The sequence below is a fragment of the Thermobia domestica genome, chromosome 8 (assembly GCF_964235325.1).
Source record: "Thermobia domestica chromosome 8, izTheDome1.hap1.1, whole genome shotgun sequence".
In the NCBI taxonomy this organism is placed as follows: Eukaryota; Metazoa; Arthropoda; class Insecta; order Zygentoma; family Lepismatidae; genus Thermobia; species Thermobia domestica.
Window position 1 is genome coordinate 63,318,012 of NC_137461.1, and position 20,239 is coordinate 63,338,250.

General features: G+C 30.9%; 1 protein-coding gene across 1 annotated transcript in view; it reads left to right on the top strand.

Annotated features, from left to right (window-relative positions):
* Window positions 1–18,910, top strand: part of LOC145692958 (calpain-5-like) — a 125,433-nt gene extending 106,523 nt beyond the window's left edge. The window contains exons 10-14 of the mRNA XM_081768553.1: window positions 5,418–5,537; window positions 10,311–10,516; window positions 15,322–15,476; window positions 16,379–16,515; window positions 17,542–18,910. Coding sequence (XP_081624679.1) covers window positions 5,418–5,537; window positions 10,311–10,516; window positions 15,322–15,476; window positions 16,379–16,515; window positions 17,542–17,724 — 801 coding nt within the window. The 3' untranslated portion in view covers window positions 17,725–18,910. The remainder of the gene's footprint in view (window positions 1–5,417; window positions 5,538–10,310; window positions 10,517–15,321; window positions 15,477–16,378; window positions 16,516–17,541) is intronic.
* Window positions 18,911–20,239: the final 1,329 nt, after the last annotated feature.

The following is a 20,239-nucleotide window of genomic DNA, read 5'->3' on the forward strand; positions in this document are numbered from 1 at the left end:
AGAAATATTAAAATATGATGGCATTGAACTAGAAAGATGTTATCCCACACTGCATACATGAATTTATTTTCACGATACACCACTGGGCATTCTAGTGGCCTGGTTCTGTCGCGCTCAATGCATTGGCAAAGAAGCTTTTGTGAACTCGAAATTCTTGCCACTATTTTATTGAGGAATTAAAGCAACAAGCATTCCTTGTTTATTCTATATTTTATTAATCCATTGTAACACGTGAGTGCGGAAGCATCCTGTCAAATTCTTGACATTTGTTCTGAACAAAATAAACTTCTATAATTATATTTTAATATTTCGGAATCATTTGTTTCATGTGTATTGCTTGTAAATATTTTCAATACTAATTTCATTTTTTACTTTCTGTTCATTTCCACAGAATATAAGCTCTCCCGGAGTAAATGTCTGTTTCTATTCTGATTAATTGATTATAGTTTTACGCTCATTTTCAGTAGCTACGTGAGATAGAGGGCATTGTTTAAAGTAGGATCCCAACAACTACTCGGGTTTGTACCGGACACTAATACCCAACCGAAAATTGAATTCAGGACCTACACAGCAAACACAAACGTTAACCACAAGGACCTTTGTGCGGATACTGACTAAAGGCACTTTGGCAGTGACTTTCTTTGGCAGAGATTACTTTAGAATGTAATGAATTAAATTCCTGAAAAAAAATTATTAATTTGGGACTCTTCTTGTGAATAGGTTATCATTAACATACTAACTATACATTATATATATATATATATACACAGTGAAACCTCTCTAAAGCGGACAGCCGCGGGGAATCAAAAATTGTCCGCTATAGAGAGGTGTCCGCCTTAGAGAGGTTTCAATATTTCTTACGTAAATTAATAAACAAGGTAATATGCAATTAGAAAAAAATATTTTTACATGAATCACATATTTATGAATATTACCAAAATGTTACTGTACCTGCATTATCTTGCGCCTTCCAATTCGAGGCACAACATGGGAATAAGATGTTATAGTTCTCTGCACTTTACACTTACCGCTACTTACTACGTTTTCGGTGTGTTGCTTTAATTTGTGAGTTAATTGCAGTCCAGCAATGACTTTTTTTAAAAGACAATATGCGTACCCGTGGTCAAAAATACCAAACTTGTCTTCTGTTTGGTTAGAGATTCCAGCGGGACAGTAGAATGATGTGCCATTTCTAACAGTGGGCAACTGTCAATCACTTTTGTTTCTGAAGCAGGTTGGGTAGGAGTGGAATGCAAGAGAAGGATATAAGGGTGTTGTAGACCCTTCCTCTGGGTTGCTGAACAGACAGTTGAGGAAGCAAAATATTGTCACACCCACATGTTCTTCCTTGGTGACATACGTATGAATTACTAAAAGTGTATTTTTTACTGCACTTTCCAACTTGTTTCTAGAGAAAGTGTCCGTAATACGAAGGTAAATAATACCTATAAGAAACAAGAAAGATAGTCCGTGTCCGTACTAGAGAGTGTTCGCTTTAGAGAGGTTTGCCAATATGTTTTATTCCTATTACAGTGTTTGGGGATTACAAAATATGTCCGTTATGGGAGGTGTCCGCTTTATAGAGGTGTCCGTTAGTAGAGGTTTCACTGTGTATATATATATATATATATATATATATATATATATATGTGTGTGTGTGTGTGTGTGTATATATATAAAGATTCGAATTTTTAAATGCGTAATTTCAATGTCATTTCTTTTTAAAATGGTTTCTCACAACTTCTGATAAAAATCGGTGGAAACTATCTATAATCAAATATCCATTCGTTAGAAAAACTTACTTTGATATTCTAATAGTTTGATTATAGTTAATATTCTAATAGTTTAATTACAATTGATATTCTAATAGTTTGATTACAATTAATATTTTACTAGTCGGATTACAATTGATATTCTAATCGTTTGATTACAAGTAGTATGCTCGTGTGTGTGTTACTGGTAGCAATGTGTCAAACAGTGAATGTCATTATTATGAGAGGACACGGTCTGATAATTAACGACGTGTTTTCTTTTCTTTTTTTTTCTTTTTTTTTTACATAGAACAAAAATATATAAAAACAAAAACGCAACAGTTTCAACACACTAACACACTAATGTGTCTTCATTACACACTTTCACTCCTTCTCACTTGAGGAGGAGTGAAAGTCTGATGAAGAAACAGTTAGTGTGTTGAAACTGTTACGTGATTGTGTTTTTATACAGGGTGTTAATGAACTACACAACAAAGCATGTTGCGGTGTTTTCTTTCACGCGTATAAATAGAGAAAACATGAAATATAACGTGACGAAATACATCGCATCACACGTTATCCTGAACACACACACACACACACCAAAATAAATAAGTAAATAAATTAATTAAAAAAAAAAGCATGGAGCTGCCGGTTCCTAACACTTCCGACTTCCCTCCGAAGCATTGGATGTCCATTGTTATCAAGGTTTACCCCCTGCCTACTTTGGACCCTCCTCGAAATCAGGGTATATCGGAAAGCTCTAGTGAGAGCATATCTGAGAATTTCACCCTGTAAGGAATACCCTGTACAACTATTGAAAATTGATGAAATATGCACTTTTGGATTGTGTATGCATGGCTTCCTTTACGCTGATAAGGACCACCATCCACAGTTTCTGGAATTCGAAATAGGGCTGTTGAAATTTAACTTTTTCGCAATTTGGACAGCCCTAGTACTGAAACTACGCACTTCTCGCCATGGCTCCATATGCACTTTTTCTCTTATTTTGATGTGAGGAATCACCCCTTACAGTCTGTCGTTATAGTTCATTAACACATTTTCTCCTAAACTACGCATAAAAATTTAACCTTAAGCATGTCATTTAAGCTCGAGATGATCTATCAGCTCATATATATATTATATCTTTGTATTGTATTTTAATTAAAGTTTAAGAGTTAATCGAAATTTTGGACAATATCTCATTAACCAAACTACGTACTGCCGTCTTACTAGAATCATAACGAAGATCTTAGTGAGAGTTTTTTTCAATATCAGTTTCACCTCAATAAATGGTATGGTTATTGTACAGCAATTTTTAGGTTTATAGAGAAATTAGTTTTATCCATTTTGCCGAACACTACACATTACCTTTTACAGTCACGCATAACTTTTTTTTTTCAGCTGATTGAAATTTATCGATTGGTTTATGTCTAATTTTCGGACTTTTTTCAGTTAAACGCTAGTAATGTAGAATTTCTTCAAAAACTAAAACCCTCGTATCTGGTAACAATATATATAATTCTTTTTATTACTTGAATCGAACTATTGTTAGCAGATACTAAGGTTTTAATTTTTGACACTATATGTTCTTTAGTGTCAAAGTAAGTTTTTTTTTTCGGCTGTAGGTAGTCTCCTGCCAATTTTTGTGTAACGTTGTGAGTATCAATTTTAAAAAGAAAGTACTCTGAAATTAGATATATTTGAAAAATCAAGTCTTTTTTTTTTCTGCTATGTCAATGTGAAGCATGTCAGAGTAAAAGAACATTGAAGCGATATGGAATACACTAACCTAAGGATTTCGGGTTGACCCAAAGAGATAAAGAATAATCAGTTGTAAACTTAAAATAGCCGTCTTCGTTGAAAATTTGAATACAAGGTTTTAAAACATTTATAATTTAAATTATGCAATCTATGCAAATTCTGACCTAGGAAATTAGGACAAAATTTGGATATTAGTGGGATTGATGCATAAAGTTATGCATCAGTTTATTGGTACATAAACAAAGGTATCGATCTTTAAGGAAATTGTAGTTTACATTTTAAACAAGAAGATAAATACTTTCAAAAATATCGTAAGTATATTTTTAAATATGGAAGTGATTTCAAGAAGTAAACAGTTCTAAATAAAAAGTATTGATGCTTGATCTAAATAATCATCTGAATACTGGTGATGTCAACGGTTAAGTCAAGGATAGAAAAACTTGAGAAAAAAAATGAGAGAATTAATGTAATTTAATGTTAGAAGATTTAGTTTATTTTAAATGTTGGCTCTTTTTATATCTTTATAACATTTGGAGAATAAAAATTTCCAACTTTAATTGTGGAGGATTATTCAATTATATTGTTTTATTCTATTTATTGTTTCATTTTATTGTATTTATTCTATTTGAGTCAGTGAATTCGAAACTGATATGTCCTTAAAAATTAAAAATGTTAATTAAAATAAAGAAACGATTAATTAATTTCAGTTATCAAATTTAAAGAAAATATTAATAATGCTTATTTTACAGGCACAGTGGAAATCACAATATATATGACTGTCATCCATATGTTATGATCATTTAATTATTATCTGATCTACAGTACTTCAAGTATGGTGTAAACTTTCCAGTAAATACAATGAAATGTTGTCTAAGAGTCAGTGACATAAGAGTTTGTTCTGAAAGATTTAACCTGTAACTTCAAAGTGAGATAGTATATGAAGAAAGAGAAAAAAATTGATTTACGCAAAAATACGTATGTGTGAAGTTGAATACTACAGAAGAGAGTTCTTAAGACATCAATTGTTTACAAAGGAAGAGAAAATGAAGGGTATCCTATTAGTTCTTATGAATTGTTCTGATTAATTTAACAAATAGTAAAGATAAATAATGGATTAATAATAAATAAACAAATAAAACATGTTTCTATGGATACAATTTCGATCTTATAGCTTAATAGCCCTGTGATAAGTAATTTAAAAAAAAATTACTAATCATCAATCTCAAATCTTACAAATTAAATGTGTGTAATAAGTGTCTCGCCTATTTGTTTTATCCAATATATATCTAAATTATACAAGATACCTATTTGTTATCAGTATTTGGTTCCTTTCCTGTAAGTGTAACAGGAAATTGAACTGAACCAAACTGCTGCTAGAAATTTCTTTTTAAAATATTTTTTTCGTCTTGCTTACCATATTTTTACACGTGTCAAACCATTAAATGAAACGTTTTATGAGCTTCTTTCATTAGACTTTCGCTCTTTTATATTTGGTTCAAGAACTTTTCTCGTGATGTTTCATTTGCTTTACAACTTGCATGAAATTAAGATAAATAAGTTTAATTATAGAATATCAAGTAGTACTAGTTAATATTCCAGATATTTTAGAATTCATATTGTAACGCAAACAATAGTCTTTATATATTAACGTTATACTAACAGTATAGAATAAAAAGTAGTATGATTGAACTTAGAGTACTATCATGTGTAATCATAGTGAAATGGCTTTATTTTCCATAATTTTCGTGACTTATATCATGTCATAAAATTATTTCATTATTTCACATTACACTTTATATTGTATTTCTTAATGAAATGTACACAGTGAAATTACAATTCGTATAATGCGTTGATTTCTAATTGTATTTTGCACAAGAGGACATGTAATTTCTTTTTTTGTAGTATGTTTTTGATATCAAGAACGATGAAGAGGAATACACAATTCAGTTAACGCAATGGAGTGACGTCAATAAACGCTTTCTTGCTGATCAAAGCAACGAAATCGGCTTCTCCATCTTGAGGGTAAGGATATATTTTATCTTTGTACTATCATTTACTACCATTACTATCATATTACTATCATTTACTATCGTACAATACATTGAGATATGCATCCTCTTAGGTATGTGGTAACATTTTTAATAGCTCGCCGTTAGAGACTGAATTTTTGAAAATTGTCTGCAAAGGCACCCATTACACTGATTGTCCATTAAAATATTTGTTATTATGTTTCAGATTCAACCGTTATCTATCCATTGCTGGATAAAAGTTTTCACTTTTTATTCCACACATTTCTGTCAATTGCTTTTCTTATCCATATTGCTCCTGCAAAATCCTTGATTTCGTTTGTCTATCTTGTATTTAGATAATAGTCCCTTATTTATGGGAATCCAGTGTAGAATATTTATCTTTCATCGATTAATTTTTCTAGTTATCAGCAAACCTCCTTCCACATCTGTTTCTTTCTGACCTTGGTAATGTCTTCTACCTTTGTTTGAGAACAAATCAGTTTCTTTGTTGTCCTAATGTTAGTTACTCTTAGTACGAGTTTCTCCATTAGTTTTTGTTTAATTCTTAATCTTTCGATTGTGTATATATATATATTCAAGGTTTCATGTTCGCACAGAAACACTAGTTTAATTCACTAATTGGATATGTACTTTAAGACATAGTGGTAATTTGTTTTTAAAGATATAAACCAATCTTTCGAACGAACTCCATATCATTGTAATCTTCTGTTTATATCCTCATTCATGTCACTCGATGAGTTTAGCTGCTGAAGTACAGATATTCATTTATTGTCCCAATCTAAACCTATTGCTCAGTTCGGAGCTGTTGGTTTTACTTCGATCATTTTTTTTTAACTTGCATCTTGCGATCCTGTGGTCACTTGCTATTTTGAAATGGTTCAACACTAACAAACCTTGATATATTTCTTTATTGTTTGTTAGCATCTAATCTGTATCGTTCTTGGTACCATTAACTCTTTTCAGCGTCTATTTTTCTTTGCGGTTTCTTTCATCAGAATACATTATATTTAAAATCAATCTGTTGCCTTCTGTAATTTTTTTTCTAATTGACGTGGCTACCCTTAGATATATTTTACCAAAGCTAAAATTTCTCATTGTTATATCACTCCTCAACTTAGTTTCTGCTTTGCATTCAAGTCTTACAGTGCTATTTTATAACGTAATTCTCTACTTTCCAGAATCTTTTGTACTTCCTTGTATAAATTCTTGTGTTCTTCATGAGGTGTGATGATAGAGCGTACAGTTGGATAATTTCTATACTATGTCTTTTGTTTATCTTAATTATTAATGGTTCGGGTATGTCTGAAATTCCTTTGATTTCTGTTGTCTGTGGTATCAACCTACTTTATATGATGAAATTCATGATGAAACGTCGCTTCGCTAATTTTAGAAATTGGTAATATGTGTGCTTGTTATTATTTATTTATTTAATGCATAGGAACAGCATGTTCCTCACTTATTTTTGATGCACTTGGAAGACTGATTTAAATATTTCAATCAGGATTCTTTAGTCAAAATGACGTAAGCAAATTTTGCTAAAGATCGATCTAAACAAATTTCAACTTTTTATTTCAGTCTGCTTTATAACCTTATGGTTTAGTTCCAAGTTTTTGATAAATTAAAAGGTAAAAGTGCTACCTTTTAATTTATCAAAAACTTGGAAGTAAACTTGGAAGTAAAAGTGCTAAGTATCATATGATCGTTGTTTATATGAAAATAGTAGTATCTCCAAAGACCATGCTGGTTAAAAGGATGTCAATAAATTAAATTGAAAGTCTACTATAGTATGAGAAAATCAACGTTATTTCATATTCATTGTTTTGATTTCTTGTATTTTCTTGCTTTTTCTTTTTGACGAAGATAGGCAATTCGAATATCATTACTGAATGTTATTGTTTCATATGATAATTAAGACGTAAGGGACATCTCTTTAAATTTTCAGCACCCACTCATATGTTTCCTCTTCACAAATTTCTTATGAATTACCATTGATGATATATTTGAAGAAAAAGTCGTTCCCCATCCTCTGACAACGGGAATTTGTAGATTTACATGCTCCTATTTTAAAGAAGTATGTTTGGAGCATTTTATATTAGGACGAAAAAAAATGGATGAAAGAAAGGATGGATGGATGGATAAAGAAAGATCAAATGGACAGGGAATAGGATGCTGTGGATATTATTACTAGAGACACGATTTTGTGGTAAATAAAAATTCGTAATTTCGTTATAAAAATATGCATAAAGCGGGATAAAATCGGCGAATAAAAATTCAATATAAGGACACTATTTTCCTTGGCAATTACAATTAGTTACCTTTTATTTCATCTTAATTTCCACTCATCAATCATCATGACATGAGCTCATTCATGACTATATTAAACAATATTTGAGTTTTTAAAAAATAACATCCTCATTGAATAAAAGTATCATTTAAAGAAAGTAACACACACACACACAAAACATTAATAGAAAAAAATAACTTTAGTGTTCACAGTTTACTTATGCAAATAACACGGAAGCATTGTTTCAATGTTTTCTGGTAAGTATGTCATTTGGCGTGGGAGAGCCGGGTTCGATTCCCGGCGGGAGCTCATGTAGTTCAGATTTCACGTTAATCAGTAGGTCCACGTCTCATATAGCCTCGCTGCTGAAAGGGACGCTAAACTAAAATCTACTCAACAAGTATATCATTGTAAGAAGAGAGAGCCCTCTCCAGTTCAACATTCGAAACTGATATGTGCATTAGTTGAAGACACTTTCTAGCGATTTCTGAATGCTCATCTAACATACCCCGCAACACTTCTTCCACACTATACACTTCACCAGTAGATACCGTTTGGAGTTCATTTTGTAACTGCATGTAAAATTTCAAAAATTCATGGTGGTCTATTTTCTGAAAAATGAGAATTTTCATCACATTGCTTGTAACTGCCAAATGATGGTAATGAATAAATCGTAAAAATGTCAAAAAATTGTCACTTTTGCGTAAATTTCGTGGAGTATCGAGATTTGTTGCAAATTTCGCTAATTCGATAGAATTTCGCGTTTAACCGCGAGCGTTATATGGTCTAACAAATAGTAAAAAATTGTATAGTTTAGGTACACAACATTTTCATACAAAACATACATTTCGCGTTTTCGCGTGCCACCACAAAATCGTGTATCTAATTATTACATCCAAAAATCACAGTTAAAACTATATATACTACTTACCACTATATAAAGTATATAATATGAATATTTTCTTACTAAAAGTTACGTAATATACGTGGAAATCAACTAACTAACTCTATGGCCTATGGAACCCGCAGGTTCAGTGCCGCGTTCACAAAAGCTCTCCACTGACTTCTATCCTTAGCTAATTGCATCCAGTTTCTACTTTGTATTCCTGTCTCTGCGAGATCCATCTTAATATTATCCTCCCATCTGCGCCTAGGTCTTCCTAATGATCGTTTTCCTATGGGTCTTCCAGTCAAGACTTTGAAAGCGTTTCTACTTTCTTCCATTCTAGCTATATGTCCTGCCCACCTAAGCCTCCTAGACTTGACGACCCTAACAATGTTGGGTAAACCGTATAAACTATGTAGTTTCTCGTTATGAAGTTTCCGCCATTCCCCATTCTCGTTCCTCTTGGGTCCGAATATTCTTCTCAGGATCCTGTTCTCAAATACTTTCAGTCTATGTTCTTCCCTCAGAGTAAGTGACCATGTTTCACAACCATACAGAACAACAGGCATGATTATCGTTTTATATATTTTAAGCTTCAAATTCTTCGACAGAATTCGCGACGACAAGAGATTTTGAACCGAATAGTAACACGAATTCCCTGCTTTTAGTCGACATTTAATTTCTTCGTGAATATGATTTTCGTCTGTTAATATTGATCCTAAATATTTGAAAGTATCCACTTTATCAAAAGTACGTGGAAATCAACATATAAGAAAACTTCTACTTGTGAATTTGGCAACTATGGTATCTGAAATTGTAAACATAGAAAAAATGAAGTGTGGAATCTATATTCACCCTATGCATCTTGTTTATTTTCTTCTGATTATATGCAATATATGTAGCAAGGTGTACCTTACTAAGATAGATTATCGGCTATGAATAATCTAATAAGGTTGGTTACTTTTTAGTTCTCTTTACATGCTACGAGTTTTATTTCTTTCAAGGTTTTTTGGTTTCTCTCAAGTGTGTCAAGAATACACAGTTTCAAGAATTAGGAATGAAACAATATGAGAATACTATGAAATAGGAGCATGTGAAATTTGCAAATCCTGAAGAAAGGGAACAAATTAACCTTGACATATATCGCAACGCGGGTAATAAATTAGTGTTAAATCTATCAAGAGAGAAATGTGGTTGAATACTAAATATATTATAAATGTTTTTTAACTCTTACATTTTTTTTATTCTTAAACTTATTTATCACTATTCACAATATGTATAAATGTTCAGAACAGAATAGAATTATACATTTATATTGTGAAGGGTAAGGGGAAAAAACAAGGAATGTTCATATGTGTGCTTTATTGGATGCTTTGTCCTATCTGTTGGTAATTCTTGGTACTATTTGGCAGTATATGCAATACATGCGTACATGTCAAAATGTCCATGTAAAAAGGGGCAAAAGATTTGACTACCCTATTCTTTTTTACGCGGTTTAAAATATAAAAACGCCGTTTTCTCGAAAATGCAGTTTTGTGACATTCCTTCTTTTTTTCCCTTACCCTTCATTTAGAATTAATGTGCTTTGTTCATAGGTAGCTTCCAACCTGCATTATCGTCTCCATAATTTGTGGAATATAATGCCTATAGTAGCAACATCGGAGTATCATAAAAGAAGGGAAATTTACCATGAAGGTGTCCTGAAAAGAGGAACTTACATGATAGTACCCACAACCAACGAACCAGGACAAACAGGAGACTTTTATTTACGAATTTTCACAGTTTCTAACATTAACCTCAGGTGTGGTATTATTTCTTTTTACCGTTGCTTGTTTAGAAATATGAAGGTATCAAAGCAGAATAACTGATAACCCTTTTCATAATACTTAAAACATACAAATATCAAAATTAACTTCCATAAAATCTAGAATATGTTTATACATCCATTCAAAAGTACCAATTATGTTAATGAATACAAAAATAATCACAATGAATTTAGAAATATTAAAAAGTATTAAGAAGTAATACTTAAAACATGAAATAACAAAGTCGATTTCTATAATTACATAGATCTGAAAATTTTCTTATACAACCATTCAAAAGTGCTATTTATACAAGTTAATGATTACCGAAAGGGGTATTTACAGTGAATTTAAATAATATATTGAGCTCCCTCGTGGCTATGCGGTTAGCGTACGCGCCTTTGGCGTGGGAGACCTGGGTTCGATTCCCGGCGGGAATTCATGTGGTTCGGATTCCATGTTAATCAGTAGATCCACGTCTCATATAACCTCGCTGCTGAAAGGGACGCTAAACTAAAATCAACTCAACTCAATTAAATATTATATTTAAAAAGTTGTTCCAGTTTTTGTTAAAAAATCAATACGCTTAAAGATATTTATAGAACATTTAAAAATGTTATAACATAAATAAAGAAAAACGTAATTGTAAAATATAATAAAAGTGAGTGAATTACGAAGGATAGTGAAACGCTGCAGAACGATATTTTTAAGAGTCAGCAGTACTTATGAGGAGATAGTCGCAGAAGAAAATTATTATTATTATTATTATTATTATTATTATTATTAATAATAATAATAATAATAATAATAATAATAATAATAATAATACAGTGAAACCTCTCTAAAGCGGACAGCCGCGGGGAATCAAAAATTGTCCGCTATAGAGAGGTGTCCGCCTTAGAGAGGTTTCAATATTTTTTACGTAAATTAATAAACAAGGTAATATGCAATTAGAAAAAATATTTTTACACATCACATCACATATTTATGAATATTACCAAAATGTTACTGTACCTGCATTATCTTGCGCCTTCCAATTCGAGGCACAACATGGGAATAAGATGTTATAGTTCTCTGCACTTTACACTTACCGCTACTTACTACGTTTTCGGTGTGTTGCTTTAATTTGTGAGTTAATTGCAGTCCAGCAATGACTTTTTTTAAAAGACAATATGCGTACCCGTGGTCAAAAATACCAAACTTGTCTTCTGTTTGGTTAGAGATTCCAGCGGGACAGTAGAATGATGTGTCATTTCTAACAGTGGGCAACTGTCAATCACTTTTGTTTCTGAAGCAGGTTGGGTAGGAGTGGAATGCAAGAGAAGGATATAAGGATGTTGTAGACCCTTCCTCTGGGTTGCTGAACAGACAGTTGAGGAAGCAAAATATTGTCACACCCACATGTTCTTCCGTGGTGACATACGTATGAATTACTAAAAGTGTATTTTTTACTGCACTTTCCAACTTGTTTCTAGAGAAAGTGTCCGTAATACGAAGGTAAATAATACTTATAAGAAACAAGAAAGATAGTCCGTGTCCGTACTAGAGAGTGTTCGCTTTAGAGAGGTTTGCCAATATGTTTTATTCCTATTACAGTGTTTGGGGATTACAAAATATGTCCGTTATGGGAGGTGTCCGCTTTATAGAGGTGTCCGTTAGTAGAGGTTTCACTGTAATAATAATAATAATAATAATTAATTAACTTTTTAGCCATGTAGCTAAACTATTGATGGGTTTGGTGCAAAAGTTTGTCCCATTTTTGTGGCAAAACTTTTTGTAACAAAACAGAAGAAAAGTTGCTTTCTTAAACATGCAATTTAATGAATAAAGTGTATACCGTTCTCTTTGATGATCTTTTTCCAGCTCTCCGGTAGCTGTATAATCTTGTCCTCGTAGAAGTTCTGAGGTGTCTGGTGAAAGAACTGATCCCGGTGATTTTTCAGGTTTTCCAAGGAATAAAGTTTTTACCATTTAAACTATTTCGAAGTCGTTAGTCGGAAGGTTCAAGTTCGGGAAGTACGGTGGGGGACTAAAATGTTCCAGTCAGTTGCAACAGTTTCTGTCGGGTGGCAAAAGATATGTGTGGTCTAGCATTCTCGTGATGGAACACAACACCCTTTTCGTTGGTTAATTCAGGGAACTTCTAGTCCATTACTCTCTTTAATTCAAGAGCTGTGAACAATATTTCTCCGAATTAATGGTCTAGTTTTCAAGTAATAGCTCATAGTAAACGATTCCTTTTCAGTCCTACCATGCTACTATACCTTCTTCTGATATAAACTGCCTTGTGCACTGGTTGAAGGCGTATTCCCTCACTTACACCATTATCTATTACACAATGTTATACATTGTTATACACAGTCCATTTTTCATCACTCCTAACCATCTCTTTTAAAAATGGATCGATTTAGTTACGTTTCAATAGATAATCATAAGAAGTAGTTCAGTTTATCAAATTTTCTCCGTTAACTTATATCAGTCTTGCTAGCCATTCCAAGCTGGCGTAATCGATTGGCGATGCTATTGATTGCCGATTCCAAGAATTTTTCCAATCTGTTGAGTTAGTTCTATGCCGATTACTTTCAATTGAAACCAATATTTCGTTACCATCAGCCTCGGTCGATCGTCTCGAATGTGGTGCATCACTAATATTAAAATTGTTTTCACGAAACTTTCTGTGCCACTTTTGGCACATGGAGTCATGAACGGCACCCTCACCACACATTTCTTTTGTAAGTGCGACGCATTCTTACCTTTCCGGAAATAAAAAAATTAAAAAAACATAATATGTTGAAAGTGCTCTTTATTTTCTACCATCGTTCATATTGCAAAAATGCAAACAACAATTAAATCACCTATTCCCTTCCCCCTCATCCTCACGGAAGTTTATTCTGTCACTTGATTGCAACACTTTACACGTAACGTAGCAAACACTTCAGTTGTGCGCTTCAATGTCATCTGGCGCTTAGAACTGGACGAAGTTTTGCTTCAAACCAAATAGCGATTAAATAAAGTTCATTTTCTACAAAACGTTTCAATAGAGATATGGATATTTAGCAACTATATTTGAAGAAGACAATCTAGAGACGCTCATTATTTACTTCAATTTTTGAATATCTCTTGAGTAAATTCTTATAGGATTTAAAAAAAATTCTTTAAATATTTTAAGGGAGCAATGTATTAATTCTGCTATTATCTCGGAATTATGGATTAATTATGCATTCTATCTTTTAAGGAAAAAATGGAGATTTTATCAAAATTTCTTGTAAAATTTGAAGAAAACTATGGAGAATAATGGATTAATTATGTCATTTCTACGATATGTTTTGAGCAAATTATTATGGAGTTTTAATAAAATCTCTTCTAAAATTTGAAGAATAATGTAAAATAATGGATTAGTTATGTCATTATCAAACGATATGATTCGAGTAGATTCTCATGGGATTTTATCAAAATTTAATGTAACATTTGTAGAAAACAATGTAAAATAATGAATTAATTATGTTGTCATCTAATAGATAAGGTGAATATATATATATATATATATATATATATATATATATATATATATATATATATATATATATATATATATATATATATATATATATACACTTAGAGAACATCAAATTATAATTAACAATTTGCGTACCTTCAAATTATAATTGTTTTTATAGCCTCTTTGAAAAACTACTCAATTTCTTTCGATGATATTTTACCAGATAAAATACAATTAGGTTAAACTGGAACATTCTGATATCAGCTTGAGCCACAAGTAATTGGTTTGGGTGTGAAATAGCTGTATACTATTGCATAACTATATAACTGTATTGTATATTTAAAACTGTATATTATTTAAGAATGCAATAATTTGTCCATTTAAAATTTCTGTTTTATGACCCTATATTTTATCTTTATCTACACGAAAATCTATCTTCTTTGTCAGTTGACGTTGGTGTGTTCAACTTTAATAAATATCGATAAAGCTGACAAATAATATTGCTTGGTTATTAATATTTCTATATACTAATATTCATGATATAACTTCAATCATTCTAGCTACAGTTTTTGTTTTCATTTTATTTTCGCACTATATATATATATATATATATATATATATATATATATATATATATATATACTTATTAATATTTGAGAAAGTCTTTCTAATAGTCATAAATAGTGTTCTGAAACAACAATTATTCCATTTTATAAATAGGGTTAGTAATATATGTCAAAATTTAAAAATTGAATGTTGTCAGTGTTTAGAAATAGAAATTTAATTTACCGTATATTCTTGAATTTAAGACTCCCTCGAATCCAAGACGCATCCTCATTTCTAAATGTCAAAAGTTGTGCCAACTTCTTGTATTCAATTCTAACACGCATCCTGTGTAGTCATTGAAGCAACTCAGAATTTGACAGTACAAATTAAATCATATGGGATCATTTGTCCAAACTAATCATTTAAAAGTCAAGATTAAAAAGAGAACAAAGGTACTATTTTACAGTCTTAATTACAGTGTGAACAGAAGACATCCTGCTTAAGTACTTTCATTATCTGAGCACAAATTTTCACTACAACTTTGTATGTGGTTTTGTTTGCGATTCCAAGAAGTAACCTCCATTTAATACCTGAAATTTTGACAGAAAAAGTGCGTCTTAGATTCGAGTATATACAGTATATAATTTGATTGTTATCTGCTTAGACTTAGAAGATGGTGTGACTTTGCTAACTGTTTTTTTTTTTTTTTTCGTTCCTTAAACTTTGTCAGTGCTTCAAATTGTCCTTTTCTGTTATTAGAGAGCTTAAGCGGGAACGTCCATATACGCATTTGTGTAGACGATTCTGCTGTATTCCACATCCCGCTTGTGTAACTCTGCTGATAGTGAAACGAGCTACAGGACTTACTACAGATAAAGGAAAAGATGATTCATCGAGGAGAGGGGAAATCAGAAGTAAGAAAATACACGTAATATTTTATATACAAAGTTTTTTTTCTTTTTTAGTCTTTTTTTTTCTATCAATGACTAAGAACAAGAGCCACTGTTCTTTTGCTGTCTTAATTTATATGATTAGAATGTACATTGACTACATGAAATATCAGACCAATTTTTTCTTTTAAACATTCAGCTGTATGGAAGTTTCATGGAAGTTTTCAACTGTAGCAAATTCGTTGTGATAAGATATTTCTTGAAATAGTGTTTGGATTATCTTCAACACACTTAATTTTGTCTCTGCTCATATATTATTATTATTATTATTATTATTATTATTATTATTACTACTACTACTACTACTACTACTACTACTACTACTACTACTACTACTACTACTACTACTACTACTACTAATAATAATAATAATAATAATAATAATAATGTAGTAAAGTGGGTAAGTTTATTGAATATGTTTTAATATTATTACCATTACAACTCTTTAAGAGATTATATTGTTTCTTTGTACACCTTCAAATTCATTTGAAATGAGAAAAAAGAGAACTTCTACATTTCTGCGAAAAATAAATAAAAATCAACATTTTGTTATGGTTCACATTATACTATTGATTTTATTAAATTTACGCAATAATAGTTTGTTCTGTGTCTTCTTAATACTAGAGTGGCTAAGCTAAAACTTTTATAACATCACAAAAGTGCATTATATTATAAATAAAACTATATAGATGATTTCAAATTCAATCAAAATAATACACGAAAAACGATGTAATGTTTAGTTATACAAATTTCAATGCTTAATACCAATTCAAAATTACTTAATGAATATATAGAGAATGTCCACCTTTTAGTTGATTTTTTTTTTTAATCATTACAAGGAAACATTCATTTTTCGAATTTTGTAGATGTTGAACCCTATGTGATTGTGAAATGTGAAAATCACACCATATACTCGGAGCCAGTGAAACCTACTACGGATCCGATATGGAATGTTCCATTCGTTTTCTTTAGGAAATATGAAAATAAGCCTATCGTAGTTCAGGTATGTGGTTTCATAATTTGTTTATGTTTATTTATTTAATATTTTAAACGTTAAAAAAAGTGAAATAACAATAAAGTAATACTGAGAGATAAAGAACTGGTTATTTATATTTTAATAAAAATTACCTGATGAACATTTTAGCTTATCTATTAGTTTCATCAAAGGTGTATTATAAACTATCGATCTTAAAATAAATTAAAAAAATAATTAAATGAAAAGTAAGAATTTAAAACATACTCCTAGTGAATTGGATAAATAAACCAGAAATGATCGTTAGATAATTTTTATTAAAATACGGTATATACGACAGAAAATTCGAAAATATTTATTCCAATATTCTTAAAAAACATTTAAATGAAGAAATTTGTACATACTTTTTTTTTTCTTAAATTTTTAGATAAAACTTATGACACAAGTTTGGTCATTGACACCAGTTTAAACAAATATCTTTTTTTATATTATTTAACGCCAATAATCTTATCAAATGATACAAAGTAATGTTCTTCGAAGTAAAAGTTATGTTAATGTTGAAAAGACCAGTGTCGATGTACAGTTTTACTACATTATGATGATAATAAAATAATAATACCATTTTAATTTAAATTTATCGAATCAGTATTTGTAGACACAAAATACACCTAAATATACTTTTAAAATCTGTACTGTAAGAACAAAAAATAAATAAGTAGATAAAAGTTCGACTGATCGATGAATTGAAATAAAGGCTATATTGGTGACAAAAACTGCGTATTGTGTGAAATTTAGAAATGCTTCACATTAAAATCTATATAAAAAAGACACTGTTCTTTACATATAATCCAAATATAGCTTGTTACATCTGCAGTATTTGTATTTTAAATCACATAGTAATTGATAAATTTATGGAATCACATTCACTTGTCTCAGTAAAGTTTCATTTTCATAAGACCTTAAATGTAACCTTGAACTTCCACTGCTTTAAAACTGGTCATTTGTATATGTATATGTAAAATTGTGGTATAATACTTTAGTTTCTAAATGTTACAGATATGGGGCAAGAGAACAATTTTGAGAGATCTTCATATGGGTGAAGCAAGAATTCCGGCTAAAGGAAACCAGAAGCTAGAAATATTTAATACAAAGCTAGAAGGAGGGTCACGTAAAAGTCAAGAAGTACCAGGAATGCTAGAAGTTGAATTTTTTACTGACTACGATCTCTTAGCTGTATAAATGTTCTTTGTAATTTTTTTCAATGCTGTATTATGCACAAATATATTGGTTCTTGTACTTAACCACCTCTCATATATGTACTTATAAGAAACGGCCTTGTATAGAAGAAACGTGGTTTCCATTTGCAGTTACTGTATAATATGTTATTTTCATTAAATACTTTCACATAATTGATTGTGTGGTATTCTTGTATGGAATTCAAAAGTTTGATAAATTTTGATATAAGACTGTTTCATATTTTTTTATTTAATTAATATGTATATGTATTACATATGTATGTATCTGTGTATAGTATTCATACATTTTTTATTAAACATATTAAGTTCAAAAAGTTACCTACATATCTCTTTTTACTATACTAATGTGTACAGCATCTATTGAATTCCAAATTAGGTTGGAAATAAAACTTTGTTCTAAATAAATTTTCCACAAATCAAAAAGTCTTATACTAATTTATTTTGTAAGATTCTAAATATGAATCTCCAGGTAGAGGTTAATGCTAATACGAATAAACAGTGTACTGTATATCCATGCAGAACATATTGGGAATTAGTATAAGTTCACTAATGAATCTTTAGATGATGAATACGTTTTAAATGAATTTTGTTAAAGTTGACCTTGGACTTGCAAAAGTAACTTTAACATATATTTCTGTTGCATATATGTAGATACGCCTAAGAGCAATTTTTTTCCGACATGACTGAAATTGATATAAATTGTTACATGTATTTTGATTTTGATACGTTTATTTATAGCTGTGTGTTACATTTCAAAAAACATTTTCTGTTGATAAATATGAACATTTCATGTCTAATCTGTTCACCACATGCAGGAAAACTTCAGTTTCGATTTTTCCGTTTCCATAAAAATAAAGATGACTTATTTTGGCTTCCATCTTTACGTATGTTCCTTCTTTCTTTCTTGTGATATGTCTACGTGCGAGACTGTGATAAATATAACGACGACTGAAACAAATAATGAAAGAATGCCTTCTTGTATATGTCATTTTATTTAAATACGATCAAATATATTATGTATGATTCAATATTATTATATATTGAATGTTATTACATATACAATATTGAATATGATCAAATATATTATGTATGATTCAATTTATTAAAGAAGTATCTTGTATCCAGTATGTAAATATTCATTGCAGATTTGAATAAAGGCTTTCATATGCTTTATTAATTGTAATATTGTCTCAATCATCAATGCTTTTAGCGTCAGCTCTGAGGTGGTAAACAGAGGATACCTGAATCTTATTTGTTATGATTATTCAACTCAATATTGTAGCTGGAAAATCGTAAATCGTGGATGTTCAAGAATATTTAAATTTCTTTCTTCAAATAATGTCTACATATATTAGCCAGCGCATCAGGAAATGTTTCAGACGTTTATTCTGATTATTTATAGTCCAGAAGATTGCCAAATTCTGAACTTCTAAGTGACTAACATTATTTTTTAAGTTATTGTTATAATTTAATTTTTGTTACTTTCAATCTTTTCCGACTGGAGTCTCAATTATTTATGATTGTGCGATTTTTCCCAAAAGTGTATGAAAACTAAAATCAGTGCCGCGAACGAAATCCAACGGCCCTCTCTGTCCTGATCATAACAGAGAATTGCTGTGTGACCCATTGTGTGACAGTCATTACCAATCAGCGTAAAAATATTCGAAGAAAAATGATTCGTCGATGTTATAAAGGCATTAATGCACGTTTATGTGCATTTATGCGAATTATAAATGTTTTGTAAGTTGATGAAAAAAGTTCAGAAATGTTGAGGTGGGACCAAACAAAGTAGACTATATATATATATATATATATATATATATATATATATATACAGTATGGCGCTAAATTCGTTGTACAAAAACAGAGGAGTGATTCCTGGGAGTAAAACAAACAAAAAAGTTCCAATAAACATAGGGCGAAAACACCATCAGTTACGTGTTATAGGTTGCCGAAATCATGAAAAAATGAATTTTAAAGGTTCATAGCTCCAAAACTATGGGACCTACCTTGGTCGGGTCAAGACTTCACGTAGGAACTAGTATGTGCCCTATACAAAAATGCTTGTTCCTGAGGTGCTTTCACAACAATTTTTATAGAGGGAGTTTGCCTACGGGGCTATGATATAAAGTACTCTCCAACTACCTCCATAAAAATTGTTGCGTGAATACCTTAGGATTCTAAAACATGAATTTTTGGATAGAGCACATACTAGTTCCTAGTGAAGTCTTGACCCGACTACAGTAGGTCCCATAGTTTTGAAGCTATGGACCTTTAGAATTCATTTTTTCATGTTTTCGGCAGCCTATAACACGTAAACGATGGGCTTTTCGCCCTATGTTTATTGGAACTTTTTTGTTTGTTTTACTCTCAGGAATCACTCCTCTGCTTTTGTACAACGAATTTAGCGCCATACTCTCTCTCTCTCTCTCTCTCTCTCTCTATATATATATATATATATATATATATATAGAGAGAGAGAGAGAGAGAGAGAGAGA